This window comes from Carex rostrata, chromosome 1 (assembly GCF_964058835.1).
Source record: "Carex rostrata chromosome 1, lpCarRost1.2, whole genome shotgun sequence".
Taxonomy (NCBI): Eukaryota; Viridiplantae; Streptophyta; class Magnoliopsida; order Poales; family Cyperaceae; genus Carex; species Carex rostrata.
The window spans coordinates 5096212-5115911 of NC_135918.1; the positions used below are offsets into that span (position 1 = coordinate 5096212).

Sequence of the window (19700 nt, forward strand, 5' to 3'; positions counted from 1 at the left end):
GCTAGTCTGCATTTAAGAATTAGAAAGATGATAGGAAAAACTCAATAATCAATTTTTAAGGTTAATCAGCTGGATGTACAGCTCAGTCGAATGTTTTCAAATTTTGTTCTTATTTTGTCCACGGATGTTAATTTGAATACTATGCAACAAATCTTATGTTTTCAATTGATGTTGCTTGGTTGGTATGCACCAGGAAAGTCAAAGTCACAATTGAAGTTAAATTAAGCAAGAAGATCAAAAGAGAAAACTAGTGTTAATCATAATCTCAAATTGTTAATTTGTCAAGAGTTGAGTTACTAGTTGTTTCACATTAAAAAAGGTTCTTAAATAAAAGCATACTGCGTTAACTGTTTTCCATCAGAACAGCCGGCCATATCAATAATAGCCAAAAGTTTGAATAATTCAAAACTATTTTTTAGAATAACTCAAAATCATTAAAATTGAAGATGGTTACCGAAATATATAATTCTTCAGAGTCTCTTTGTTCTATTTAAGGCTTCTCCCTCCTCACATTTTCTTGCACAAGTCCAAAAACCTTCTCTTTCATTAGCAACTCTACCAACTTAATAAGCTAATTCATACAGCTAACCAAAAAGGCATGGATCTTGTGCAGAAACGGTCTAAAAGCTTTGCTACTGTTCTTGCAGTAGGCACAGCAGTTCCACCGCAAAAGATCTCTGTAGATTATATGATTGACAATTACTTCAGGGTCACCAATACAGAGCACTTAACTGAGCTCAAGAAGAAGTTTGCCAAGATTTGTAAGTGGTCCTTCATTTATATTTTATTTGTGTACATGTTCTTAATTTTTTGAAGAAATTATATTTAATAAACATAAATGCTTTTACAACACGAGCAGTATACATGCATGATAATCGTACGTTAGTGGGTCGAGACTTCAGCATAAGAAAAAGAAACACGCCAAAGGGCTGTTTTTGAAGAAATTACTGGCACGAGCAGTATACTTGCATGAATTATACAAACACAAACACGCCAAAGGGCTGTTTTGTTTCATTTTCAGACTACATTAGGAAGAGAAAAATATATACGCTGCTAATACTAATATCTATGTTTACTTTAATTAGTATGGTATTATATATTTGGTCTATTCTGCTTACAAGTTACAACATACAATTTCCTATTTACTAAATGCAAGATAATCAAGGCAGTCCGTGAAATTTTTAGTCTCGCTACTTCAAATTAATGAGATACATGATCCAAATTAAATATTTACTCTCCAATTTTATCGATTTACTCCAGGCAAGGCAACCACAATTCAAAGCAAATACCTTTATGCAACAGAAGAGACGCTGAAGGAGCACCCAAACATTGCTGCGAGCATGGAACCATCTTTGGATGACCGACTGGACATTCTAGTAGAGGAAGTGCCAAAACTGGGAAAAGAGGCAGCTCTGGCAGCCATCAAGGAGTGGGGCCAGCCTGTCTCCAAGATCACGCACCTTATAGTTGCCACTAATAGTGGTGCCGACTGCCCTGGCGCTGATGCCAGACTCGTACACCTTCTCGGCCTGTCTCGAACTGTCAAGCGTGTCATGCTTTACTACCAAGGATGCCATGCCGGTGCAAGTAGTCTACGTCTGGCCAAGGACCTTGCCGAGAACAACCGAGGTGCACGTGTTCTTATCATCACTTCTGAGAATATTCTCCATGCATTTCGTGGTCCTGCTGAAGCATATGCTGACTTCCTTGTTTCCCAAGCATTGTTTGCTGACGGCGCTGCTGCTGTTATAGTCGGCGCTGATCCGGACTTGGAAACTGAGCATCCACTGTATGAAATTGTGTCTGCGAGAGAGACCATGATTCTAAACACAATGGAGGAGCTTGGGATGCAACTTCGCGAGGTAGGCAATCTCATATTTTTGTCGCCCTCAATACCGAAACACATATCAGCAAACATCGAAGGTTGTCTTCTCGAAGCATTCTCGCCACTAGGTATCACGGATTGGAATTCCCTTTTCTGGGTTTCTCATCCAGGGGGGCCCGCAATTTTGAATCAAGTAGAGGCAAAACTCAAGCTCGATAAGGATAAATTGCACCTGTCAAGGAAGATCCTGAGTGAATATGGTAATTTGTCGAGCCCAACTGTCCTGTTTATTCTAGACAAGTTGCGCAAGGAATCGGTTAAGGCAGGCAAGTCGACCACAGGTGATGGGCTCGAATATGGGGTTCTTCTCGGCTTTGGACCAGGGCTCAGCATTGAGACAGTTGTTTTACGTTCTGTTCCTATCTAAGGAGGAGCATCTGCAGGCAAAAGTATAATACAATTGTTTGGCTATTCAAAATATCATCTCCTTCATTCATTATTAATTTAATTTATCAGTCCTTTAGGATTTGAAATATTTTCTTTGATTTTTGTATTGTTTATGGTATGTGTGTTTTGCTTTGCTGTAATGAGCTTATTATATCCAGATGATTGATTAAATTTTTATGTAATTGGTTTCAATTCATTCTAAGATCTGCGTGCACATGTGCTATTGTTTAATTTTAATTTTCTGAATTGGAGAACAAGAACAAAGAACAGAGTTTCCATAATATTTATTTATTGAGCACAAATGACAAGTATTAGAGTTTCAGAAATATGAGAGAGTTTCTTATTTAAATATTATGCATGATTAATTATGGAAATATGCGGAAATGAATGTTCGGTTGTACTGTGATAAAAACTGTGAGAAATCTTGATTTATCTTATTAATATGTATTTCTATGTTATTTTCTCACTTATTTACAATAAAAAGTTATAATAAATATGTAATTTGTAATTTATTCACCTATTTGTAAAAAAAATAACTTGTATTATAAAATTCTCACCTATTTATATAATTTAATATAATTATGTAATTTAAAAAAATAAAAAAATAATGTCCGGACTTGAAACCAATTAGTCCCACAATTATTAATGAAAAAAAAAGTTGAGTTTTTATATAAGAGGAAAGGACTCTTGCTGGATAGAGAAAATGAGAGAGCTGTAATATCCTAAAAATTAAGTTATAATTATCTATGCTTACAATTTTTTTTTCATAATATATATTAAAGATTTATAAATCTTTTGGTAACATATTTTATTTAAAAATATATTACTTTAAAAAAAATCAAAAGAGAGAAATGATATCGTAAAAAAAATATTGTTTCTTTTATTTTATTTCCTAAAATTATTGATATGGTCAAATTTATTTCTATTATTATATAATCTCCTAATCATTAATTTGATTTAATTCTATTTAATTTTATTTAGAAAGAAATGCTAATGTGGCAATAATCGGGCGGTTTCATTCCTTAATTGTGTCCTCTGATTCCTTAACACGATACACATGCTTTATGATAAATTTCATATAAATCTAATATAAATTCCCCTCCTTAATTAATTACCCTAAACAACAAAAAAATAAAATAATAAAAAGGAAATGATGCGGTTATACATGGCAACCCCTCACCCTCATCGTAACCCCTTTATAATTAGCACCGCTTGCAGTTTTATCAATTCAGAAAAAAAAAAACACAAAGGCAAAGAGACAAAACAGAAGTGTCTCCAGTTGAAGATGTTTGGAGCACTCTAATAGTGTATGATATCTCCATATTATATCTTAATTACGGCCCTGATTTACACTAAAACCTGTGTTTTAAAGTCTATAAAAGTGGACTTTGTAATTGTATTTCGATGAAATGTGGTACTGCTATGCTTTGTTTGATATTTTGCAGGAAAAAGGGCGAAAAACTGAATCTGACTACTTTTCATACGACCCGTAGGACATTCCCTACGGACCGTACAAGATCTGCCCAACCACACAGAAAGTTCCACAATAGAGGCACAAAGTCTCCAAGACAAAGCACAGGCATACGGCCCGTACGGGGTCCCCTACGGGTCGTAGGACGCTAATTCGGAAAATCCAGCTGGAATATGAAATGAGCATAATTTAAAGAAGCCTCTTGGGACGTGATCTGGGGCATTAAATGAGATATTTCATCACCAAAAAAAGGGGATTCAGCACTGGAACTTGGACAACTTTTCTTGGAGCAAAAGACAAGAGGATGAGAAGAGGAAGAGAAGTGAAAAACGCGAGTTTGCAACGGATCTTCGGATTTTCCACTGTTTTGTCATGAACTCTTTCATTTCTTGTTATTTGTGTTATCTTATGAACATGAGTAGCTAATTTACTTTGTTTCTAGGGTTAAGATGTAGTTTCTAGTTTGGTTTTGTTTGCATGCTACTTGGATTTTGTGTTGAATGCTTTGTTTTTACCTTGTCGAGTAGTATTTTGATTGCTTTATTTGTGCTTGCTTGAATTGATTAGTCATTCCGTTAGATGAATGCGCACATCTAAGTGTTAGGAGCCAAGTCTATGACATTTAATCCAACCGAATAAAGTATATGAATAGGGTGAAACCAAAGAGTACCCGAAAGGTGAAATTTCCTTGAGGCGAAAGTCCTTGGATACTTTTAGTAAACCAACAAGTAACTTGGATAAATTAGGCCAAAATGCGAAAGTTGAGGTTTAACGCATCTGAGAGGGAAGTATTTGAGTCCGGTAATCGGGTACTAGGCCAAAATGTGAAAGTTGAGGTTAGGTATCTAGATCTGGTCGATAGAAACCCTAAACATTAGCATCAACGTAGAAAACAGTAGCTGCAACATTAACTCGGGGTCCCCTACGGACCGTACGGGAATCCGTACGGGCCGTATGCCTCGGGGCTGAACATAAATGAAATCTGAACCCTGGAAACGCCTTTTTATCATTTGAAAACAACTTTAATTCTCTTTATTGTCTTTTAAACTTGTTATAAATCATTAGAATTGTTAGAACCAAACCAAACCAATTTCACTCACTTCTAGAATCTCAAGTAGTTTTAAGACGAGTCCGGTCATTTTCTTCCGTCCCTGTGGATCGATACCTGAGCATACTCATCGATAGGATAGTACACTTGCTATCTGATTTGACAGAGTATAACAAAGGTTTAAAAGGTATAGCTTGCTATACCGAAACTTCGTAGCATATATTCTGTGCGAACAAGTTTTTGGTGCCGTTGCTGGGGACGGCAACGAAAATTCTAGACTTTTTCTTATTTTTGCTTGATTCTAGATTTTAATTTTAATTTTTCTTTTTCCTTATTTGCAGGAACATACTGGAAGAGTCATGTTTGCTTCTCAGAGTGTGCTTACAAAGTTCCAAATACAACTAATTGTACTTGTTTTAAACCTTGAATCCACTCACGTCTAGGATTGCAAGTGTACAATCCTATCCGTGTAGTAAAATAAGGTATCGATCCTCAGGGACGGTTAAACTCAATTCTAGACTTTCACAAATCCAAGTTAGGTACTAGAAGTTTGAAGAATTGGGTTTGATTTGTTTATGTTTCCTAATTTCAAAAGACAATTCAATTAAAGGTAAATGAAAGCGATTAAAAGATTTGGTTTTGAATCAATTATAAAAGGCGTTCTTAGGGTTTCAGACTTCATCTCAAACTTTTCCTTCTCTGGACCTATCATACAACTCGCATCATCTCTGATGCGACCTGTGTGATGCGACTCGCATCATCTCTGATGCGGGTCGCATGGCCCTCGAGCAGAGCTGACATGAGTTCGTATCTAAGTTGATTTCTTGTGCGAGGCTTCAACCTGTGGCTCTCGCCTACTGGTATCTATCCTAAATTGATTGTCTGGTTAACTAGAAGTATCTATAACCTCTCGATAATAGAAATTTCACCTCTCGGTTACTATTGATCTTAGATCTACTTCAAGTGCTCAATTACAATTGCAAGATACATCAAGGCCTAATTACTAGAAGAGATGCTATAGACATCTAACAGTAGACAATCAAGAATCAATCAAGAAATCACAATCAAGCAAACGATGAATACTCAAACAACAATCACACAAGTTCAACATTAGATCAAAACATCATTCAACTCAAAGAAAAGGTTTGGAGATTACATCTTAACCCTAAGAACTAGAGATCTACTCAAGCATAACAAAAGTAAACATGAAAGAGAGAGAGAATAAGCAAATCATGATGGAGCTCGAAGATCCAAAGTAGATTGGAGAGGATCTTGAAATCTTCCCTTCTCTTCTTCTTCAATCAAGCTCCAATCTCCTTCTTCTCTCTTGATCTTCGCTCTTTTTGTGTTCTGGAATGTAGAGGGGGAAAAAGCTCTCCAATTTCTGGCTTAGGACCTCTTTATATAGGCATTAGATCTGACTTGGAGCTTATCAGGTCGAATTTGAATTGGGCGGCAACAGTTGATGCGACTCGCATCAACTGGATGCGACTCGCATCAACTGGATGCGACTCGCATCAGATGGTCTTCAAGAGAGAGCAGTGAGGGTCGCATCGCAGGTCGCTTTGGGCTTGGATGCGACTCGCACCAGGTGAATGCGACTCGCATCAGAGCTTCCTGAAGTCTGCCTTTTGCCTGATTTCACCTGATTCTTGCAAAGTAGGAACCAAAACATAGCAGTACCACATTCTAGGGATATTCAATGTAAAAGGTGCTATTTGTTGGTTCAAAATATCATTTTCTGTATGGAAACAAGTCAATATAATAGGTCTAATAATGTGACATCAAATTCCCCCAAGCTTAACCTTTGCTTGTCCTCAAGCAGAAATCTAAACATTGGTACCAATCTAAATTCTAAATGCGAGTTTCCTAAATGTAAGAATTTATATGAGTTGTTTCAATTGGGAACTTTAAAAATCATGTTGGTATAACTTGGACTTTCCTATTTAACCTTGATTCTCCACACAAATCGACCAACCAAACTTCAAATTCTGAAATATTTGAATACTTGTAAATCTGAGCACTTGAATCAATCAAGTTATCATTTATCTATTTAACTATTGTCCTCATTTGTGGAGATTTTCCCTTTTCAACCCCCCCAAGCTTGGAACAAGCTTAGGTCAGAAAGTTGCAGACTTCGCGTGTTGATATGTGCAAAATTTTCTTTCTTTTCTAAGTGGGAGACGAGCTCAAAGGCGCCCTAAAATGACTTATTGCCAGTACTCTTATGTTCTCCGTCTTTTCATTTCTTCTCTTTTTTTATTTTTTTATTTTTTATTTAGGAGATGAGCTCAAAGGCGCCCTAAAAAGGACTTATTGCCAGTACTCTTGGTTTCTCCATCTATTATTATATTTTTATTCTTTTGCACATATCATGAATACACACATCCTTTGATATTCATTCATACAAAATGATATCCCAAACTTTCTTTATCAATAACCCCCATTTCCCTATTTGAGAAGGCACAAGTCAATTTCTAAATGAGTTTCTCAATACAGTTCAAGTTTTCATTATTACAAATGGTCAAAACATTCGTCCTCATCAGTTTGTTGGTCGATTATGGGATAGTTCGAATCTCCTAGGGTTATCCTGATCAACACCAACAATTATTCAAAAAGTTTCCAATTTACACAATCACACAAATTCCTACCTATAAATGCAATAAACAAGTAAACATGGCCTAAGTAAGAACGAATAAATCCTAAAAATCCTAAAGTCACCCCCCCAAGCTTAGTCTGAGCATTGTCCTCAATGCTTCAAGACTCTAGGATAAAGCAAAGGGAAGGGGAGAAGAAAAACAAACCTGCTCAGTCATCGGAGGGGTCGAACCTCCAATCACGCAGAACATCCTCAATGTCTCCCACCCGGCGCTGTAAGTCGTAGAGAATGGCACCCTGCTCAGACCTCATGTCATAGACGAGGCTGTAGATATCCTGGATAGTGGGTGAGGGAACTGGTGGTGGATAGGAAGGACCAGCATATGAAGTGGAGGGGCCAGCATGATAGGGAGATGGGCCTGCCTGGAAGGTGGATGTGCCTGCCTGAAATGTGGGATCAGGAAAGTGCATAGGAGAAGTGTAAGGGTGTGCAGGAGAGCGAGGGACATCTGGCATGGCGACATCCTCCTGGGCTGGAGAAGTGATCTGGATAGGCGGAGAAGGTGGTGCTGGCACATCTGGTAGTGGCTCAGTGAAAAACCATGTGCTCTCATCCTCAAAGGATAAGGGTGCAAGACGGAGAGGCATCAGATGCGAGCCATGACCCTTCAAGGTCCAGAAATACCGAGAACGGTGGCCAGCAGGACCGCGCTCAATCTTGAGAAAAGTGGCCCGCTCGTAGGCCCTGGCATCCAGGGTGAGATGGCCAGTGGAGAGAGTGAGGCCTGCGGTGGAGATGCCCAGCCGATCAGCGATCAGGGTGACATAGGCGCCAATGCGGACAGCGCCACCCACCTTCGTGTTGCGCTGGAGATCCACCCAGTGACGGACCATGAACAACATCAGGTCCGGTCGCACCAACTCAGCCTCAGGACGGAGCATGTGGTCCATAAGGCAAAGGTCCTCCTCATTGACTCGGGCTGCAGTCTCCCCGCGTGCGAAGATAGAGCAGCCGTTGGTGCGCTGGATGCACCGCAGTACCGGGTGAGAGATGGCAATGCTGCGGTACTGGGCACTGGTGGCACTCATCATCCCAGTGATCAGACGCCAGAAATGAGCCTTGTCGAACCCCACGCGATGGTCAAGGAAATCGGTATCGGGGTCGCTGTCAAATCCGAACCACTCACGGAGTCGGACCAGAGTGAGCCGGTGCGTCTGGTTGAGCATCTGGAACTTGATGTAGTAGTTGCCATGCACATCCTGACGCAGCTTGAGAGAGGAGAGGAACTCGAGGGTAAGCTCGGTGTAGCAGTTACGCTCGATTGCCCAGAAGGCGGGAGTGAACCCGATCCTTCCAGTGAGACGAAGGAATTCCTCGCGAACCCCAAAGGCATCCAAAGTGTCGAAATCGACTTGGCGCGTGTTCTCATAAGTGCGCTGCATGAGGTAGAGAAAGCGTTCCAGCATACCATGGCTGGAGAGAGTGAAGTGAGGGGCTGGGTAGTCTGCTTCTCGGGGGGTTTCCCTACCCGAGATGGGGTCAGAGTCATCAGAGTTGTACTCTATAGTGCCCAACCCAGCCCCTGCTTGTGCGGGAGAAGGGTGATAGGAAGACTGAGAAAAATGAGAAGAAGAAGAGTGAGAGGAGTTACCACTGGTGCGAGCTGAACTGGCGCCTAGCTGAGACCAGTCGTGGTCCTCAGACTCTGAAGGAGAGGGAGTAGGGTCCGGTATCCCCTGTTGGATACGGAGATCCCTCTGTCGGCGAAGCTCGCGTTGTCGGCGCTCTTGGTTGCGCTTGGATCGGAGCTCGCGGTTCATGGGTGGTTCTGGTTCACTCATGATGGCTCTGATGCGAGTCGCCTGATGGGTGATGCGAGTCGCCTGACTGTTGATGCGAGTCGCCTTGTAAGCGATGCGAGTCGCACTGGGTAGCGATGCGAGTCGCACTGGGTAGCGATGCGAGTCGCACTGGCTGGTATCTGGCGGCAGAGGCGATCTAGCAGAGGCGGAAGAAGAGAGAATGAGAGGGTTGTGATCGTGGTGAAGAGGGCAATGGAGAAAAGGGAAGTGATAAGGAGGTTTCGGCAGGGAGAGATGGAGATGGGTGTGATCGATGGAGAGGAGGTGAAGGCCGGCGGGTAGAGAAGGGAGAGGCTAGGGTTTTGGGTTGAGGGTTCGGTTGAGGCTCGCACGGAGTTGATTCGAGTCGCAACGAAGAAGAAAGAGGAAAAGTGGAATGTGGGGTATGCTGGGCAGAGAAAGAGAGAGGAAGAAGAAGAAGATACGGCTTTAAAAAGGAAGCCGCACCGTTTCGATGCACCTATTCAGTGCTGCGTCGGTTCACAGCGATGCGAGTCGCATCAGGTTGGATGCGAGTCGCATCACGTTGGTGCAAGTCGCATCAAGTGGAAATTGGCAGTCCAAAACAGTAAAAATAACTAACAAATCTAACTAAAACTAAAAGTAAACTAAAAAGGCTTGGGTTGCCTCCCAAGAAGCGCTTGTTTCAGGTCTCAAGCTCGACCTTCGTTGTGCTAATCCTTTGATGATATGGGATCGGAGAGGTCCTGAACAACCCGCTCCTGATAGTCATGATCTGCCACAAGTGCTTGAGACGCTGACCGTTCACTTTGAAATTCCCACATGCGTCATTCCCAATTTCAATCGCGCCGAAATGGTGCACCTTTCGTACCACAAACGGACCCGACCATCTGGTTTTCAATTTCCCAGGAAAGAGTCGCAACCTGGAATTGAACAAGAGGACCAGATCGCCTTCTTTGAAGTCGCGAGACATGATGCGCTTGTCATGAATTCGTTTGGTTTTGTCTTTGTAGATCCTCGCATTCTCGTATGAGTGCTGACGCAGTTCTTCCAATTCGTGCAAATCGAGGATACGCTTCTCTCCAGCTGCTAACAAGTCCATGTTGATAGCTCGAGTGGCCCAGAACGCTTTGTGCTCAATCTCAACTGGCAGATGACAAGGCTTTCCGTACACCAGCTTGAAAGGGCTCATCCCAATCGGTGTTTTGAATGCTGTACGGTAGGCCCAGAGTGCGTCACTCAATTTCAAAGACCAATCCTTCCTTGTTCTTGCCACGGTCTTCCCCAAGATAGATTTGATTTCCCTGTTGGAGATTCTTTGCAGCATTCCAGTGCTTTATGCCTGGATCAGCCTGATATCTACTCATCACACTCAAAGCGTACGAGTCATCAGGGCGAGTGCACAACATGGCGTATATGATAGAGCCAATAGCCGAAGCGTATGGTACTCTACTCATAGTGCTTTGCTCATCAGTTGTCGAAAGACACTGAGTCTTGCTAAGCTGTGTACCATGATTCATTGGCAGGAATTCTCTCTTAGAATCCTGCATGCTGAACCGATTCAGCACTTTGTCAATGTATGTGCTTTGACTTAATCCTATAAGTCTCTTTGATCTACCTCGGTAGATCTTTATGCCTAGTATATAGACATCCTCGCCCAAGTCCTTCATTGAAAAGACTTTCTTCAACGAAGACTTGGCTTGTTGCAAAAGAGGAATATCATTTCCCATTAAGAGTATGTTATCTACATATAAGATTAAGAAAGGCGATGGCACTCCCATTAGTTTTCTTGTACACATAAGATTCTTCTTCGCATCTGACGAAGTCAAGCTTTTTGACTTCTTTGCCAAATCGAAGATTCCAACTCCGTGATGCATGCTTCAATCCATAAATGGATTCAAGAAGCTTGCATACCTTCCCAGCAGTCTCTGGATCTTCAAAACTCGTAGGCTGTGTCATGTACACATCCTCTTCTTAAATTTCCATTTAAGAATGCTGTTTTGACATCCATTTGCCATATTTCATCATCATGAAATGCGGCAATTGCTAGGAGTATCCGAATTGACTTAAACATAGCCACGGGTGAAAAGTTTCATCAATTCCCAGAATTTGTTTGAAACCTTTTCGCTATTAGCCGTGCTTTGTAAATAGTCATATTGTCATCCATGTCTGTTTTCCTTTGAAAACCCACTTGTTAGCTATGGGCTTCACCCCATCAAGTGGTACAACTAGGTTCCAAACCGTGTTGTCATACATGGACTGTATTTCGGATCTCATGGCCTCCAGCCATTTATCAGAGTCAGGCCTATCCATTGCTTCCGCATAGGTCAGAGGATCTTCAGTGTCAAAAACTGAGACCTCGTGCAATCCCAAGTACCTCTCGGGTTCATGGACTGTTCTCGTTGACCTACGTAGCACTTGTTCTTCAGGCTGTCGAACTTGATCCACAACTGTCTGCGGATCCAGTTCTACTTCAACTTGCGTTGAAGCACTTGAGCTCGAGACTAGAACCTTATTCACAACTACTTGTGGACTTGGTACTTCCAGATGCTCATTAGCCAAAAATCAAGAGGTGGGTTAATCTGATCTAGTTCAGATATTGTATTGTGTGATGTATCTTGAATTTCTTCAAGTATTACATTACTCCCACTACTTCCTTTTGCAAGAAACTCGTTCTCCAAAAGTATACCATGACGAGCAACAACTAATTTGTTCTCGGACTGGTAATAGAAGTAATATCCTTTCGTTTCCTTAGGATACTCTACGAAAAAGCACTTGTCAGATTTGGGACCAAGTTTGTCAGACGTCAGGCGTTTGACAAATACTTCGCAACCCCATTTTTAAGATAAGACATATTTGGGATTTCCCAAACCATAACTCGTATGGAGTCTTTTCAACTGACTTGGATGGAACCATATTTATCGTTAGTGCGGCAGTATCTAGTGCGTATCCCCAAAATGATTTTGGGAAGGGTGGCGTTACTCATCATGGAACGAATCATGTGCAGCATGGTTTGTTTCATTTTCTTGGCAACATCGTAACATTGCGGTGTCCCTAGAGGTGTGAGTTGTGAGACTATCTCACATTCTTTTAAGTACATTTTGAAAACCATAACTCAAGTATTCGCCTCCACGGTCCTACCGTAATGCCTTAATACTTTTGTTCAGTTGATTTTCAAATTTAGTCTTAAATTCCTTGAACTCGTCAAAGGATTCAGACTTATGTCTTATGTAAGTCAATACTTTCATGAAACATTTTGAGTCTTTTGTTATTGATGTTAAACACGGGATTTTCCATTTCTAGCATATAAAGACCATTTAACAAGTAAGATGATCCATAATATGTCTCATTTTTATAAATAGAACATCTATTGTCCTTTATAACAAACGAGAAACCATTCATCTCTTAACACGAGATTGATATGATATTTCTAGAAATGGCAGGAACAAAATAGACATTTTCTAGTTCCAGAATAAACCCGCTAGGCAAGTACAATTCTATCCTACCGACTGTAACGGCTGCAACATGTGCTCCGTTTCCAACTCGGAGTTGTACTTCCTTATTGCGTAACTTCCTCTTAGTGCGTGCATATTCGTGCAAATATGAGCACATGATCCAGTATCCAGTACCCAATCATTAAGAGAAGTCGCAACATTAATTTCAATAACATAAATACTTGAGACTGAGACTTTTGAGACATTCTCAAACTTCATATCTCCAAGATACTCCGGGCAGTTTCTCTTCCAGTGATCTTTGCTATTGCTAAAATAGCAGTCAGAGTTAGCAGAAACATTTATCTTGGGAGAGTTCGTTCCCGGAACCAACTTCCCTTTGCCTTTGTACTTAATCGCCGTTTTTCCCTTTTGCTTTCTTGATCTTCCTCCCACCTTCTTGGATCATGAGGACATGAGAGCTATTCTCAATGTCTTTATCAGTGATCCTCAGCATCCCTTGGAGCTCCTGCAAGCTCTTATCCAACTCTTGCTTATGGGAGTTCACAATGAACTCCGAATAGCTGGGAGGAAATGAGTTCAGGATAACTAACGTGGCCAACTCGTGGCTCAACGGACAGTTAAGCTTCTTCAGTTTCTCATCATCACTTGTCATACGAAGCGTGTGAGTACTGACAGAGCTGCTCTCTACTATTTAAGCAGGGACCGGTGTATTTAGGATATATTCCTTTTTCTCACGTATGTCTACCTTTTCGAGTAGGTAGCGTAAAGAGAAAAACGTTTCTTTAGCCATATTTCTACAACTTTTAAAGTAAAAATTTTTAGCTTTGTTCATGTAATGTTTTATTCAATAATAAAACTCCCACTGCAAATTTGTTCTATTTCCGATTGCAGTAGGACCAAGATCCATATTTTCACCAATAACCAAGGCAGTGTATGCATATCATGGCTATCAGTTATCTTAGGTAAGCAAACTTGCTAATCACAACTCTTTGTGATTCTTAGTTTCGTTAAAACATCACGTGTATTTAACGAAGATTTTGCCCCGAGCCTAAAACTCTTTTAGAAATCATCGGTAAGTAACCTCACTCTATTTTATTTTGTTATGTCTCACATAACCCTCAACCACCAAAGGTAAAAGGCGATGCCTACTGAGTAGGTTTCAATCATACAACCAATGGACAATGATGTGACGAGGATAGAGTGGGAAGGGCATACTACTTAATATTTAATGGGTTGGTGTTTATGCTTAACAGTGCTAGTAATATCCAAAGGGGTATGTCAGAAAGAACGACTAATGTGATTCTATTTGTATATTTATAGCGACCTCTTTCATATGCTTCATTAAGCAGTTGTGGAAAGGAAGTCTTGAATACCGAATGTGATCCCCATTTCTTTTCTTAGCTTATGTCAGAAAGAACGACTAATGTGATTCTATTCGTATTTTTATAGCGACATCTTTCATATGCTTCATTAAGCAGTCGTGGAAAGGAAGTCAAAAATATCGAATGTGATCCCCATTACTTTCTTTTCTCAGCATATGTAAGAATGACTAAATGTGATTCTATTCGTATCTTTATAACGACCTCTTTCATATGCTTCATTAAGCAGTCGTGGAAAGGAAGTCTTGAATACGAAATGTGATCTCCATTAGTTTATGTTCTTATCAGTACCTCTTTGATATGCTTAGCTTTGTTAAGCAGTCAGTTCTTGTAACTGACTTTAGCTACCGTCTATCTTGTAGAGGTAGTTTATATGGTTTCTTATAAAAACGGTAAATCTAATCTATACGTTTTTATATGATAGCAGTAAATCTGATTTACCTATATATGTGACCGAGTCACGTATATTTCTTTCAGTTCGTAATGTTGACCTTGGTCAGCGTTACGGACACGTGAAAGTTGCTTGTCAGAAAAATACCGATTGTGATTCAATTCCTATCTTCCTGAAAGACCTCTTTCATATGCTTCAGTAAGCAGTCGTGGAAAGGAAGTCAGACAGAAAGAATAGTGAATATGATCGCATTTCCATTTTCTTAAAAGACCTCCTTCATATGCTTCATTAAGCAGTCGTGGAAAGGAAGTCAGAAAGAAAACAATGCTAAATGTGATCCCACATTCGTATTTTTCTTCAAACAAAATTTTCTTTCACGGTTCCTTAGAAAGACGGTAAATCTAGTTTTACCCATTTTCATTTTAAAGCAGTAAATCTAATTTACTCTAAGCTGTAAATCTAATTTACTTATATACGAGACCAAGTCGGGTATATAATCTATCAGTTACCAATTCTTTATTTTGCAGCTATGCTCAGTTCTTATTTATGCCATTTAAAGCACATAAACAATTTATATGTTTTAAAATCAAATATTCTTTTCGGTCCATAAAGCAATTTGGTAACGTGACAAAGTTCCTTTTGGGCCAGCCATTAGGACACGTGAAAGGGGCTCCCAGGAAAGATTGGGGTCACGAGGACCGCTTAGACTCAATCTTTCCTAGACAGAACCATCTCTTTCTTGTGTGGAAATGACAGCTCTTACTCAGGTACTTTATTGCTTTATCACATTCTTCGATGAACTTTACTTATCCGAAGGTTTTCGAAAAAGCAAAAACTTACACTTAATTTTGCCATTTCAAAAGCATAGAGTAATTTGGTAACGTGACAAAGTCCCCTTTGGGCCAGCTATCAGGACACGTAAACGAGGGTTAGACGAAAAGCCGAGACTTTTCTTGTCATTAAACTTGTCGTTTACGGGTGGAGATTAGCAGTTATTACTTGGGTACTTTATTGCTTCATCACATTCTTAGATATACTCAAACGCAGTAGAAAGTTTTGAAAACGAAAACATAAAGAAAGCATAAAATCCTATTTTATCTTTCTCGGTCGGAAAACCGATCCAAGAAATGTAAAAATTTACATTTCATAAGAAAGCATAAAGAAAGCTTAAATCTAATTTAGCTTTCTTAGTCGCTAGAACCGATCCAAGAAAATCTCATTTCTAATTGGTTTTGGACTTAAGCTGCAAATGTAAGAATTAAACTGATATGCGGTATATGCACCTAATTTGCATAAGTTGTAACTTTTAGAAAATCAATCAGCGGGAAAGCCTTGCGCTCTGATACCACTGTTGGGTTTCGGATACCACTTTTGGGGTTTCGCGGTAACCAAAACCCGTTTAGGCTTAAGGTGCGGAATGACCGTAGAACAAAAATTTCTACAACCAACTTAAGCTCAGGATTAAACGGGGTATGTCAGGAAACTTTCCAAGGCGGTCCACCTTCAGTATTCCTTTGGCATCAAAACCCAATTTAATCCTTTTACAGATCTACTCCATGATTGATTTCTAAAACTTTAATCTACTTACCAATTAAATAGATTAATATAACATATTTATACCTTGTTTCCAAATCATAGTTGGAATGCAGACCGAGCGAGTAGAGCCTCACCAGGGAAGGAATCGACTCGGAGTATCACACGTGTGATACCTCTATCGGTTATCCACCAGGACTAACCAGAGAGCGGTTTATTTCTTCTGCCAGAAATACCATAAACCGCGGAATTATGCAAAAACACTATTCACGGGGAAAAAGACGAAAACCCGTAAACACGAATTTTCGGTTGCTCAGTTTCATCAATATGCAAAACTGACATACCGCTAAATTCGGTAAAACACTATTCATCGATCCCGTAAATATACTCCACAACAACCCGCAAGATTATACGTCAAGTACGTATAACTTTCTTTTCTCAACCGAAACACTATTTGGGAGAGAAACCGAGAAAGAGAGAAAATACCGATTCGATTCTGCACGAAACGATACAAGTGAATTAGTGATTTTTCTCTCTACATGCACCCCTCTATTTATAGGCTTTTGAGGAGGTTCGCAAAAGACCGAAATACCCCTCAACATATGCCTATTTACAAGATATGCCATTGAATGGATAAGGATGACATGTCATGTGGATAAGATCGATGACGTGTCATCTGGATAGGATCGATGACGTGTCATGCGGATAAGGACGAATCTGAAAAGACCCGAATGCCCTCGGCCCGAACACAAATAATGTTTGTATAATTATTCTGAACAATTATATATATTTTTCTGCGGTTGTTTGTTTCGGTATCGATGACGTGTCATCTGGATAGGATCGATGACATGTCATGCAGATAAGAACGAATATGAAAAGACTCGAATGCCCTCGGCCCCAATACAAATAATATTCGTATAATTATTCTGAACAATTATATATATTTTTCTTGCGGTTGTTGTTTCGGTAATTTATACAACGTGTCTTGCACATTTATAAATTAACCGGTTAACTTTTATACAGCGTGTCACACACGTTTATAAATTAACCAATGTTTTTGCTTGTTATTTTACATAACATTTATAATTTAATTATAACACGTATAATTAATTATAACCATCTTACTATTGATCATAACCAATTTATAATCAATCACAATAAGATTATCCGATTAACTTTATATGGTGTGACCCAATAGGATCTGTGTTATGTTGGTAAATAGAGTTAAAACTGTTTTAACTTCTATAATCATGGGTGGCGTCTGGCAACACATCATGACCATCCAATTACACAGATGATGCTCTACTGTACAATATCACGATCCAGTAAACTATTTACTTGTGTCTGTTCTTCTGTCTCATAGCTATCAGATTAGTTTCAAGGTAGATGTGTGTCATCCTTGCTAACTGAATCTTTTCTTGATCTTGAGCATATTATCAAATATGATTACTCTTGTAATCATACTGCGCGCTGATAATCTTACTCTATCAAGGGGCCCAGTGATGCTATAGCTCGTATAAAATACGAGGGACAAATAGTATTCTTGGTAAACTATCACTTCCTCAGCTAAGCTATACATATGGAAAAGCTACCGTTATGACTGCTTTTTAGGGACAGCGGTGGATAACAATCACACATACATATTTCTCAGTGGGAACGATAAATACCTCATACTGTAGAACGTGACACTGAATGAAAACATAAATGACACGAACACAATTCTATTTAATGTTTCATTCGGGGTTTGTCAAATACCATGTTCCTTGAACATGTATCTATGTGATTAAAATGACAACTCCTTGTCTATGGTCTGTAAAACTTGACCATCATTTAATCCACATACTAACCTTATAGTGATAATTAGTGTTCCTGCTAATTACCTTGGTCAGTGACCTTTTAAGATTAAGAGTATATATCATCTATATTATGGAGTTTCACAATTTCAGTCATGAACTCGAAATGATCCATAAATGCAATAATACTCAAGGCAACAAAATGATATTAATCATCCAATTCATGAACAAAGCTTTATGATAAATTATCGTATTATTGACTTCTAGATTATTACACTAACACCTAGAACATGTATCTATGTGATTAAAATGATATCTCGTGTCAAGTGGTTTGTAAAACTTAACCATCTTTTAATCCATATACTAACCTTATAGCGGTAATTAGTGTTCCTGCTAATTACCTTGGTCAGTGACATTTTAAGAGTATATATCATCTATATTATGGAGTTTCACAATTTCAGTCATGAACTCGAAATGATCCATAAATTCAATAATACTCAAGGCAACAAAATGATATAAACATTCAATTCATGAATAAAGCGTTATGATAATTTTTCGTATTATTGACTTCTAGATTATTACAAACTAACAAGACAGACCCAGAACAAGGCGCAATGAACAACGGCGGAGCTAATCCACCCATCACTGATCCACCCGTTCAGGATCCACCCATCCAGGATCCTCCCGTCCAGGATCAATTCTCTGATGATGAAGGAGCAGACTATGCGCCAAGGACGTTGCGAGAGTTCAATGTCCCGAGAGCTGGAGATGTTAGAGGAGCAATCCGATTGCCAAGGGTTGCCAGCAATCAACCCAACTTCAATCCGGGCGTTGTCAACATCGTCCAGCAAAACACATTCCATGGCATGGATCATGAGGATCCGCATTCCCATGTTCAGACCTTCCTTGAGTGTTGTGCCACCATTAAAATCAATGGCGCAACAACTGATTACATTAGGCTTGCTTTATTTCCTTTCACTCTTAGGGATAAAGCCAAGAAATGGTTAGGGTCATTACCAAGGGATTCAATTACCACTTGGAGGGAACTGTCCAAACCGTTTTTGACTAGATTTTTCTTCCATAAAAGAACTGCCAATGTTAGGACCCAACTGACCAGTTTCAGACAAAGGCCTGATGAACCACTGAATGAGGCCTGGGAAAGATTTAGGGAATGACAATACTCTTGCCCACATCATGGTATTCCTGAATGGCTACTTGTTCAGTCTTTTTATGCTGGTTTAACTGATACCACTCGTACTTCAGTTGATGCAGTTGCAGGTGGAGCTCTCATGGATCGAGAGGCTACCGAGGCAATGAACTTAATTGACAATATGGCAACCAACCAACAATGGTCCGGCCGAGGGAGCACTCGAGCAACTGGAGGAGGCCGACTTGAGGTCGATCAGATAACTGCTCTCACCGCCAAGATGGATGCCATGCAGAAGGCTTTTGACAAGATGAGTGTCAAAGCGCTTGGTAACCAGCAACCACAGCCTTGTGTTATGTGTGGAGACGAGAGACACGAGTATGAGAATTGCCCGCTTGCTCAAAGAGATGAAGAGCCCGAGCAAGTAAATTCTCTTAACAATGAGCCATCTTACTTCCCAAAACCTCCTTTCAGCCGAACCTATTCCAAGGACCCGATTGAATAACAGAATTGGAGGTGGAAGCAAAACAATCCCACACACTTCAATAACAACCCTTCTGGCAACAACAACAACAACCGCAACTTCTACAATAATGTTGCTTTCAATAACTCGAACAACCGTGCACCATACTCAGGACCATCTAAGCCCTATGTTGCCCCTGCAGTGGAGAACTTTATGCATGAGCAAGGGAAGATGAATCAAATGATTTTCGAGCAAATGCAAGCGATCAGTGCTCAGTTGGCTAGTTTTTCCGCCCAAAACAACCCTCAAAGTGGGAGCCAAAGCGC

The 19700-nt window shown here is 40.0% G+C and overlaps 2 protein-coding genes and 1 non-coding gene across 3 annotated transcripts; 1 reads left to right on the top strand and 2 right to left on the bottom strand.

Annotated features, from left to right (window-relative positions):
- The first annotated feature begins 526 nt into the window (after positions 1-526).
- LOC144565258 (stilbene synthase 4-like) lies at positions 527-2454 on the top strand. Its single transcript, XM_078314971.1, has 2 exons — positions 527-761; positions 1261-2454. The coding sequence occupies exons 1-2, from the start codon at positions 599-601 to the stop codon at positions 2250-2252; spliced, it is 1155 nt and encodes a 384-aa protein (XP_078171097.1). The 5' UTR covers positions 527-598; the 3' UTR covers positions 2253-2454.
- A 7444-nt stretch (positions 2455-9898) lies between these two features.
- On the bottom strand, positions 9899-10405 carry LOC144564611 (uncharacterized). Its single transcript, XM_078314222.1, has one exon. It carries the CDS (start codon positions 10403-10405, stop codon positions 9899-9901), a length of 507 nt encoding a protein of 168 aa, XP_078170348.1.
- An 8453-nt stretch (positions 10406-18858) lies between these two features.
- On the bottom strand, positions 18859-18965 carry LOC144566616 (small nucleolar RNA R71). Its single transcript, XR_013515237.1, has one exon. It is a non-coding gene; the product is annotated as a small nucleolar RNA R71 (small nucleolar RNA).
- Positions 18966-19700: the final 735 nt, after the last annotated feature.